The following is an 11943-nucleotide window of genomic DNA, read 5'->3' on the forward strand; positions in this document are numbered from 1 at the left end:
TGCATGTTTCAGGTGCTAGCAGATAAGCCAATTAAACTATCCCATACAGTTGTGGCAAGAACAACAAATATCTGTAAAAAAAAAGAAAAAAAAAGAGTCTGACAGTGTTTAAAGATAAAGTATGCCTATCAGTTGATTTCATGCTGTTTTCTCTCTGTTCCCCCCCCCCCCCCCCCCCCCCCCCCCTCAGGAGACTGCCATTTGACTGTGTGGTCATCTTGGAGTTCTTGCCAGCTGACCTGCCTGGAGGGGCGGAGCTTTGAGACCACCGGTCGCCAAGCTCGCTCTAGAGCAGTAATCATTCAGGTCATGGAGAACCAGGAGAGCTGTCCTCATCAAATCTTTGAGACCCGCCCCTGTAAAGGTACTGAGGCAAATCATATACTGTAATTCTTTGTGCCAAGTCGTCTTTGCATCTGATGATCATTGTAACATACTGGTATACTCACCAATTTCTTTATGTGTAAGCATGATAAATTAAACAATTTAACAATTGAGTTAAGGGAGTAATATGTGAGCTGTCTACTGAATTTCATCTTCACGTTTAAAGAAACATGCTAGATTGAACTGCTGGCTTATCTGACAACAATGCAGGAGCCAGTATGTAGTCCATCTAAGTTTCGATCCCAGTCCAATGTTCTGTATTTGTTTTGACCAGAGAAGGTTGGCAGTTTTAAGGCACCCCCACACGGCCGTTTTGGACCCCCTAAGATTTCCGGTCAACTGCAAACCAACAGGTTTTGCAGCAATGGAAGTGGGCCTCTGCATTTTTCAAATCAGCCCCACGAGCAGAAATGTGATAAAACTAAGATTCATATTGGAGATCCATTGAAAAATTGAAGAGAGGCTAGAACGCAGAAAGGCTTCAAGATGCAGAGCTGGCTAAACACTGAAGCGTCAGTGTCCATGATATGGCAAGCCTTGTGTGCATTAACTCTAGAGAGGAGGGGGCGGGGGAGACAGCGTCCTTCAGTGTTTTGAATTTGGACTGCAGTACCAATTTTAAACGCTACATGTCAGAGTTAGATATTGCTCCTTTAATTCCTCAATCAAGGAAGATTAGAGCATTTTTTTTCACACCCTCAAGAAGTTATTGTTGGAACTGATAAAGGAATTGAAGAGTTCTTTGTGCTTCGTAAGTTTCTAGCAAAATAATGTAATATCAAAATATTGGTCCTAAGTGGTAGCAGAATTTCCCTATCAGTCCGAAACATTGTCCAAAACATTCCAGAAAAGAAATGAGGTGATGCCTACGAACTAGTGCAGGCAGACAACTCGAGCTGCACTGATTTCACACTTGATATTCATCACTCCACACCTCCTTCTAATTAGCAGTCTATTTAAACTGCAAGATTTCCGCTCTCTCCCTTGCTCTTTCATTGCCAGCTCTGACCTGCACCAGTACTGCACTCTCCACTCCCCACCACCACCCAACCAGGGGCCCGTTTCTGAAAGAAGGTTCAACACACCCTCAGTCCATCCCTGAGCTCTGAGTTGATTAACTCTCAGATGGGAAACTCTGAGTTTTAGGTTTCAGATCAGCAGATTTGAATTTGTTAAATCAACTCTGAGTAGGTCCACTCGGTGTTCAGCGCGTGCACCACGACGATAAAAAGCCAACATGACTGGAGCCCCGATTCTACGATTCACCATGGCAACAAGAGATCCTTCTACTTTAACCATCTGGAAATATAGCCTATCATCATGTGGACATATGGCGAATATGAACAGGTTTTAAGAAGGAAAAAAAAAGGAACAATGCTGCAGTGTCAAAGGAGAGAGAAGTGGTGCAAGAGAAAACAGCTGCTCTATTGAAGTCTATTCATTTAATATTTAATCAGAATAATAATGTTGCAGGTCAAAACTGGTGGAATGGTATTAAACCTACAATGTATTTTTATTAAGATGAACTCCAGCGGAAGAAAAGTGACCTTGAAAATATAATATAATAATGAAATATAAGAACAAACTATGCTCAGGGTGGTATTTTAACCATATTTGACATAGCCTATTCAACAAAGTGGGCTACAGCCTACTTCATTCTATTTGAATGTGCTTTAACCTTCACCCCAAATGAATGCTGTATTCATAGGCTAAATGTCCACTCACCTTTATCCTGTTTAGTTTATTAACTAGCCCTACTTAAATGAACATCTCCCGACGTAAATGTAGGCTGTAATTCCCTGCGGAGTAATGTAGCCCCTTCATACCGAGGCTCGACTAAAAGACATGCCATGTTCAACAAAATAGTTTGTTTTATACTGTACTGTAGTATTGCCTGCCTAACATATCATATTAAAACAAGCTGGATTTTTATTCAGACAAACGGTGAATCTTCACTAACACGGCGTGATACGGACTGAATGAAAGAATGAGGAAATGAAACAGCGTTTCTGGCTCTGAAAGAGGGCGGAGACCGAGAGAAACTCGGGGTTCACTGCAGAAAACCTGCTCCCGACCAAGTTAGGTTCACAGACTCAGTTACCATAGTAACTGACTCATAAAGTAAAGTAACCTCTCCCTCTGGAACCGGCTGGAGTTACCCCTCTTTCTCGAGTTTGAGTGACCTCCCCCCTCTGAAACGGATAACCCAGAGTTTCCCTCATTTCAGGCTTAACTGACTCAGAGTTTGAACTAAAACTTCTTTCAGAAACGGGCCCCAGGTGAATACCTGTAGCCTCCGACTGGGGAATTAAGATATCCTCTTATCCCTCCTCAATTTCAGCATCTAAATAAAACTGCCAGGAGTGATGAGGTTGGTGCCTAGACACTAAACGCAAACACATGTTCTGTTGCTGCAATAAATATTTTAAACAAAGACAAATATGAGTTGTCTGACTGAACTGAGGGTTATTTGCCCAGTTTACATAATTTTTATTTTATTTTATTTATTTATTTGTAAGGGACAGTGCATATTAATGTAAATAATGCCAGATTATAGCAGAAGTGCTAGTTTCCATCTGTTGTCCCTAGGCAGGTAAGAGAAAGACAAATTACAAATAAAATACAAATACAAATACAAAGGCACAAGTGACACAAGACAATAATAGAGGTTAAAGGTTAAAAGTGGTGACAGACTTGGTTTTCTTTTATCCACTGTTTGAGGTGTTATGAAGGATGCATATGTTTGTGAGTCTCATTATATCATTGATAATAATCACTCAACAGTCTTATTTTTTTTATGAATAGTCATATTAATCAAAAAAATATTAAATATTAATCCTGTCAATCCATTAAAAATATTTAATCCATTAGAGGTTGGGATACACCATGATTAATCACAATTAGTTTTTTACCTTTTAAAATGTTAGAATACTCAAAATGTGTGTGCGTGTCACCATAAAGTGTCAATCTTCTTACTGATAAAACACCAGAATCAGTGTGTTTGCTTGGTCTGAGGGCCGTTAACGGTATGTTTCTGTTTTGCAGCTGACTGCTTTGGAAATCATACCATTTATAATGATATAGTTTTGATCAAATAATCTAGAGTTCTTTTTGCATTCATATAATTCTGCAGAAACAAGTCCAGTACATTTAACTTCATCCTGTTTACTGTGGCAAAAAAGTAAAGCAGCACAGCAAACCACAGTGATGCTTATAGACTCAAAGTGATGGTCAAGAGTGACTGAACACATTAAACTAAACACAGAATGATATGGGCTATGGCAGTGTTGTATATTGTGTTGATGAAATTCTAATTTGAACAGACTTAGACAACCAAATAGCATAAAACCTGAAACTTAAGCTGCTGTCATTTAACCACAAATGAAATGTTCAATGTAATCAAATTACAGGGACTAATTAGTGTCATTTTTAAAAGGCTATGGAGATTAACCTTGCTATGTACGCAGTTCTGAATATATTTTTCTACTGGAACAAATATTGAGATTGTATACATCAATATATTAGTTTGCTAATCAATGTTTTTGTTGAATTAATGGTTTACTATCTAATTAGCAGTTTAATACAAGTGATAATGTACAGGGGGGTCAGGGGTGGGATGATTCTCTGTGTCTCTGTTCACTTTACCTTACCCCCCATTACCGTTTTAATAGCATGTCTTTGTGTGTGTATATGTGTGTGGGGGGTGATTGCTAGTTGTTGGACATAGCAGGACAGTCGATGATGTTGCCGTCGATGTATTTTCTTGAGAGATGTCCATTGATGATTACCATTGTCCTCTGCATTTACCCTGTTATCTATCTAATTAAGTATCCCTGCCCAAAGTTTGAGGCTAGAAAACCTACCTAACAGCAGAAAGATATGGGCAAAGAGCAAGTTCTCTGTGGACACATCTTCACACACTTTTAGTAGGTAATAAGTAGCGATTAAGAGGAATATTCTTCTCGTTTGTGATTTCATACATTGATTTAAAAAATAAAATAAAATCCAACTCTTTTAATATGTAAGGCTAAGTTGTTCCTTTGACCATAGTCCTATTAGTCCAATAGCCCTTTGTCATATACCTATTAAGAAAGAAACATTCAATCCTCAAAATAGATCAATGGACATCTACTCATGAGGGCCACAGAAATATTTGTATTTTACTCTGCTAACCTTCATGCCGCACTCCAGGGTTTGTGAGTGTGTATGAGGCACTATTGAAATTCATGAGAGTTATGATTGCACAATGACAGATCAACCATCAGCCCACACACTGTCACAGCTCATAATAGACACAATGGATTTGAGGCCTGCCTTGGGAGTCCATAAAAACATATCCTACAGTGGAAGGCTAAAAAGAGATATTGCAAATCCTGCCTAAAAGGCCAGCTCTGCAGTAAATGGAAGTTTCACAATTACAATAGTAAGCTGCCTTTTCGTCTCTTATTATTGACTCAATTCAACTCAACTAATCCGTTTATTTCATTGGACATATATGTCCCTTAGTTAAGTCAATAATAAGATGCAAAAAGTAGGAACATATACATGTGTAATCTTTGAATGCCATTTATTTCATGTTTTGTAAATCACCACAAGTTACTTTGATATTATCATTTATCTCAGTAGCAACCGAGTGTTTTACGACGAGTCTTCAATTAACTAGCTGGTTAAATACTGAATGTGTTGTAAATGACAGTCATTTCAACATTGCTCATTAGTATAACTTATTTCCTAACTTTGACCTGATCACTGTATTCTAAAGTATTTCCTTGTTGTTTCATTTGTTTGTCATATTGCTATAATTAAACATTACATTTGGGGACTTATTTTCTGTAAAAGATCAAATCTGAATTCTGACTTTGTTACTGTCTTTTTCTTTTAGTGTATTTTAACACTAGACTAGAAACTAGACGTAACGAATGAGTTGAAATGGTCTAATTTCCTGTGAATAGTCACATACCACTGTGTTTCAGAGAAAGGTCCATATCTCCTGTCTCTAACATATTAAAATGAGTCAACAGGGCGACTGTAGAAGTGATGGTTAGTGTCCAAGGGAATCTGACAACAGGGCTGGATGGATTAAACAAATTGCTCCTGAGAATAGTCTATTCCTGTCTGCCATTGCTACAGGAGGAAAATGTCACAGCTACCAGTGGAGGACAGGAGGATGGAGCAACAATGAGAGGGAAGTGTGGTGTCAGCGCTCGGATGGTGTCAATGTAACAGGTAAGTAGAACTAACATCTTTTGTCTATCCTAGGAAGGTTTTGCATAAGCACTCATATTATATATAATATATTGTATGTATTATCAATCACGCACGTGTCCATATATAAAAATGAATGTTTAACTGGCTTTTTGAAAACTAAACGTAGTCTCATTTGAAAATGTAATATAGCTCACACTTATATGCTCAACTATATTGGCTTATAGTGGCTCAAGAAATTTGTAAGCAGTGCCAAGACAGTAATCGAACATCTGGTAAAGATGTCACACAGTGGGAATATTTGGCAGAGGTGGATGTAATTGGGTTTGGATTAAATGTAAAATTAACTTCCATGTTGACTCATAAAATATTGTACATACAAGTGCATGAGGTGTTTGCTAAATATGAATCTCAGTGCATAATATTATATTATTTTACACGCCGTTCATCATATGATGGGTGTTATCAGTTACTTTAATACCCTGCAAAGAACAATGGCATAATTTCAATATCGGCCTACATTATTTCATACAATTGCAAATAAACAGATGCAGATGCAGTTACCCACAGAGCCATTTCTGAGGTGTGGTGTAGTCGAATTTAACACCTTATTTGATCTTCCCATTCTCACTGCGACCCCCATTGATTTCTTTTCTCCCTCTTAACATAACAAATCAATAAGCCAGAGTCTGAGCTGGGAGGCTTTCAATCAATATAAATATAATCATGCATTTGTATTTGTGGGAAGTAAAGCAGGCCCACAGAGAAGCAGAACAAAGGTAATACTGCTCAAGGAAAGAAAGCTTTAGGGGAGCTTGATATGCTGCAAATGGTGGGTGAATGTGATCTTATCACTCTAAGGAGGTGTTACTGATAAATAAAAGACCAGAACAAATAACCTCCATCTGCAGAGGAGGGAAGACTGCAAGGCATTACTTCAGTATATTTTGACATGCAATTTTCCATGTTTGAATTAAACTGTTCACCAATTGATCAAGACTCCCGATAGGCAACTGAGTCCCATTTATCTGGTGTGACAGGACATTAATTCAGTGATCAATGGGTAAAGGAACAGAAACAAGAACCTGTTGTTTTTTTTCACCAGGGGGTTGTTTCCAACAGAAAAAGCCGACTACAGTCAGACACTGCCATCCTCCGTGCACCAAACCTTTTTCATACTGCACACCGGTAAGATCTTTGTGCTGTGATCAGGCAGTTGTGATCTTTTTTTTACTTTAACTGTGTTTTTTCCTGCTTTTACCCCACGCTAGGTGAGGATATGATCACGAACAGGGTAATCAAATGGATACTAATCAATGCGGGCTCATTGTCAGTTACTGGCTACACCTACATGGGGTGGAAAATGCTGAAGCCCAAGCTTGGCATTTTACTGCCCCCTAGAGTACTCTCTGTGTAACATTCAAATGCAAAACAATGGAACACTGGTTCTTTAACCAAAATATTCTCAATTGAGTTGTTGAAGATATTGTTTGTTTAAAAAGGACATATTTTATTGTTGGAAAAAATAAATCTGTTGATGCCAACTTGAAGGCCCCCAAACACTGCCTCAGTGATCTCAGAGTAGTCACGTTAAATCACACCTGTCTAATTGTATTTTTTAAATAAAAGTCAAAGCTAAATAGCTAATGTTGTTTATGTTCATAGAGTCCGTAAATATTTATGAGGTCATCTGCTATATTTGTGTAACTGGGCCTACGGGGTAGACTTGCTTGAGAAGTGACCCGATGTGTATTGTTTGTATACATCCCCTCTGTTTGCAAACTTGTAATATATATAGATATATATATATATCTATCTATATATATATATTTTCTTCTCTTTCTTTTGATAAAATTTCATCTGTAGCTGTACCCTTTACTTTGCTGTGTTTGTCCTCCCAGTGACACAGCCTCACCTCTCTCAAAGTCAATTTTCAGTTTAAGAAAGGGGGTTATATATTATATTGTATTAAAAAAAAAAAAGATCTATGACAATAAAAAACTACCAAATATTAAAAGTATTTTTTTTTAAATAAAGCTAAGCAGTCTACTCACAATAAATTGCAGAGATTTCTGTTGGCACAGTTTGTGTTAACGAGGTAATGCTCACTAGGTTGTCTTGTGTTGGATTTAATGATGTCCTGTTTCTATCCCTCCCCCATGCAGAGCGGTGTGTGTGGGTGTGAGAAGGGTTACACTGAAGTGATGACCATGCATGGCTTCTTGGACTACTGCACCAGAACCCCGGGGGTAGACAACAACAAGAAAGCTGATGTGAAAACCAACTCTGGAAGATTAAAACCCGGGCCGTCTCAGGCTCAGGACCTCTTCAGGGAGTGGACCTTACGACCTGTTGGACAAGGTACTGAAATGGAAATCATTTTTACCACTCAACCAGCTTGGCTAAATGTATTACTGGCTTTGAAACTGCCTTTGTAGCTGTAGGATTATTGGGCAAGAGGTAAAATCTCATATGGTACAGTTTTCTTAAATAAACTTTGCTCATCAATGTATGCAGTAAAATCATGAATCTCAAATCACCGTTGAAAGTTCAAGAATTCAAGTTGTTCCACTGAGATTAAAGTCTTAAGATATCCAGACTAAAGGTGTACCTATAGATAGAATTTTCTATTCAAACTACCTTTTGCTTGCACAGATGGAAGAGTAAAACTTTGGGTTTACGCTGTGACTGCCGTTGGATTCATCTTTATACTCTTCATTATTGCATTGTCATTCCTGGTCTGGTATGTACTCTATTGCTTTCTTATTATGATCCATCAGAATGCAATTTCAAGAACATAAATATCCTTGCATGTCACACATTTCGGCGATTAAAAAAACGGACTGAACGTTGAGAAGCAAAGTGAATTTTAAACCATCTGTTTTCCTTGAAAAGAACCCTGTCAAGTATGAGTTATTTTTCTAACAATGTTTTGTCTGGAGACTGCAGCTGCTATCAGATAATGGAATTCTTTGTAAAGAAGGAAATCAAGTTGTGCTGCCCTGTGCTTCAGATACACCGTCAGCCTTTCTGTCTTGTCTTTTTTTCAGCAACCCATCCAAAACCACTAAGACATCCCTTCCATCCCAGAAACCCTTGACTCTGGCCTATGATGGGGACATGGATATGTAAGAACATGCCCAGCTACAGACTGACGAGCTACTGAATGTGTTCAATGAGCAATCAAGTCCATAACATACCGCAGCTTTTTGGCAAGTTTACAAGCTAGGTGGCTGTTTGCTGTACAGCCAATATTGACAACAATTGACAAAATGCATTCGAGGAACTCTGATTCTTGTTGAAAGGCAATAAGCTCATATTCTGCCTGTAGCAAAGTATTCTCCCTGAAGAAGAGGAACCAAAGCCAAACTTGGTGAATAAGTTAAGGGTGTCTAGGCACTTTTATCAAGGGACCTAGGCATAGGATATAAATGGTTGTAGTTTGTCTTTGTTGACTGTTTGCAATGTGAACACACAGTGGAAGAACTGTTTGCAACCCAAAAATCACAAAGACTCTTGAGAAGGAAGAAAAAACAAACCAGAAATGCCGAATTTTGAGAATGTCTTTTTGAGAAAGACAGAATAACAGAACATTTGACCTTCGACTTTGTTTCATCAGTTCTGAATCTTTGAAAAACACAACGTTGCAAGCCTTTTGGTTGGTTCTTTTATTTGTGAGACAAAACAGGATGCTATATGCACTACATTAGTGCTTATTCACTATTGTTTTTATTTCATTTCAACAGACTTTTCTAGTGTCCAATTGTGATGCAAGTGGTTGTTGTTGGATTGTGTTTTGTTGATGATGCCGTATGTTGAATTATGTGGAAACCAAAAGCAGACTTTTCTCTTCCCTGATTATCTTATGACTCTGTAAAAAATGTAACTTTATTAAGAGACACCATCAAATCTTCTAATTTCTAACGATACTTACAGACATACAGTCAAGAATGAACAGAAATTATGTATTTTAATTCCAATAATCAAATACACCAGCATGACAAAGATCATACCTCATATACACCTTTTCCTCAAAGGATAACAGTTCTGATCATTCAGACAGATAAATACAATAGAAATTAAAATTGCCCTCTAAATCTGAAACTGTTTTATGAGCAAATTTTCTTTTTGCTTATTAAATACTCTAAAGACAGGGCTTAAACCCGACAGACAGCAAATACCAAATATGTGCAAGCACATATTAAATGAATGAGCTGATTCTATTTTTTGTGTTTCTGTAAAACATTTCTTCATTATTTTTTTGTATTTTTGTATTTTTTTGATTTTAACTTACAGTTCATACCTCTGATTATAGCGCAAAACATCATCCCAAAGTACGAGATTAATTTATGGTGGTTGTACTGTGGTAAGGAATTGACTTGATTTTAAGCATACACTTTCTTTCTTCAATAATCTAAGGATTTCACTTTTGTTATCTGACCCTCCTGAATGTATTTTCTCGTAACTGTATATCTTAATATTTGTACAAATACGGTTGTTACATGTTGTAACAATTGTATTTTAACAGCTGATTGTATTTAGGCATGCTTTAACCATTTTTGCTGAAAGCGCTCCGAGTAGCCTTGCAAAGAATATGTATTACAGGTTGCCAAACAGGTAAGATTAGACCTGTTTAGCCACCTGTAATAAGTGAGGTCAATGTGAAATTCAGTTGTGAAACACATCACCATTTCTAGATAATGTGATCATCTCTTTTCAAACTAACTGGGTATTTTTCCAGTATTAAACAAAGACCAGTCCTCTTCTGAAAATCAAAAGATGTTCACTCAATTTTCACAATGCCTTGCTCTTGTGTGACTAGTGTGTGTAAATGAAGAGCAGGATAAAAAATGCTAATAAATTGTGAAACTGTGTGGAAGCAAAACACAACATTCTCTCCTCTTTGCTCTAATTCAGTATTTTTTTTCCGGGAGATGCTCTACTCCTGCTGTGATTGTAATCAGCTCCTCGACTCTCGGATCATGATAAAATGTAATTACTGGCTCTGCCGCAGAGCCCAGAATGTATAAGCAGCCGATAAGATTATGCTACCTTCCAGCCAGATTCCTGGTCTGATAGTCCCTGGATGTTTTCATGTTGTAAGGGAAATAGGGTATAAATCTTTTGTCTCATCTAATTCAATTATTTAAGACTGTCACTTTTGTTTTAGAGAAAGATGAATTCAAGTGCCTGTGTCATGGCCATCTGATCATTGGCAAAGACGTGGGCCTAGCTTTCATTTCCAAGTCATTTTCAAGATATTAGAGGTTTCAATTAGGGTATGATAATGAACAGTATGATAATGGCAGTGTTTACTTCCAATCTGGATGTAACTAGTATTTCAAGCCCACTCGTTGTCATAAAATGCAATATTCTTTAGTTTGGCGGAGCGGATGTTTGTCCTGCAATATGCATCAACTTTATAATGATTTATCATCATCTAAAATTATTCATTTTGTGAATATCAAAATGTTGACATACTTTCCATAGGATGTAATGTTTTAGTTATCGATCTATTAAATTAAACCATTATTGAATCTCACCTTTTAATAGTAGCAACAGGAAAACAGAGCTGCAAACCGTGCCACAGAAGTTATATGTGGGAACTGAGCCAGATCAAACACAGACCACTAGACCAACATGACCACCATTTCATTGGACACCTATAAAAGTATGCTATGGTCCAAGATGGATGATTGCTAAGTCAGACATTGTTATCTTCTCTAAAGAAGCCTCTCAGATGAATGATCATAATCTTTCAAAATCAATCAGTCTGTGCTGTTTCGTTAGGCATACGTTCTACTCCAGAAGAAAGTGATAAAGGTTGTACTTTAGGATCAGGATTGGGGTTCTTATTTGCATGATGAAGTTTTTTTCCTCTCAAATAAAATGTTACAACAAAAGACATGTTGTGTTTTCATGTTTTATTTGTCACAGTATGCTAAGTCAATGCTGGTCTGTCAGTTGGTCCATCACATTAAGAAAGCTTGTTTATCACAACCACAGTTGATGCATAGTTGTGAACTTTACACAGATCTTTATTATCTCCATAGGATAAAGCCTGTAGACATAAGTGATCAACCGACACCACAAGTGTGTGGTTGATGTATGGAAATGTCTTCACATCGATTGCTTGAATTGCCATGAATTTGGAATTTCATGCCCTGTTAAAGATTAAAGGGATACTTCACCCATTTGCATTAAACTTTGTATCATTAGAAACCTGGTAGTATTTTTGAAAGGTCGTGCATCCCGCCCTCATTTTCCCCTGAGATGGGAAATCTTTGTATTTCGGAGTCTGAAAAGGAGCTTCCAGTGACGTGTTAGCGGGGTGAAACTACAACGCTAGTTCCT

At 37.6% G+C, this 11943-nt stretch overlaps 1 protein-coding gene across 1 annotated transcript in view; it reads left to right on the top strand.

The window, feature by feature from the left end:
• thsd7ba (thrombospondin, type I, domain containing 7Ba) overlaps positions 1–11496 on the top strand; it is a 125727-nt gene extending 114231 nt beyond the window's left edge. The window contains exons 24-29 of the mRNA XM_061053692.1: positions 191–364; positions 5515–5610; positions 6695–6777; positions 7755–7950; positions 8245–8332; positions 8640–11496. Coding sequence (XP_060909675.1) covers positions 191–364; positions 5515–5610; positions 6695–6777; positions 7755–7950; positions 8245–8332; positions 8640–8721 — 719 coding nt within the window. The 3' untranslated portion in view covers positions 8722–11496. The remainder of the gene's footprint in view (positions 1–190; positions 365–5514; positions 5611–6694; positions 6778–7754; positions 7951–8244; positions 8333–8639) is intronic.
• The last annotated feature ends 447 nt before the right edge of the window (positions 11497–11943 follow it).

Source organism: Labrus mixtus, chromosome 13 (assembly GCF_963584025.1).
Source record: "Labrus mixtus chromosome 13, fLabMix1.1, whole genome shotgun sequence".
Lineage (NCBI taxonomy): Eukaryota > Metazoa > Chordata > Actinopteri > Labriformes > Labridae > Labrus > Labrus mixtus.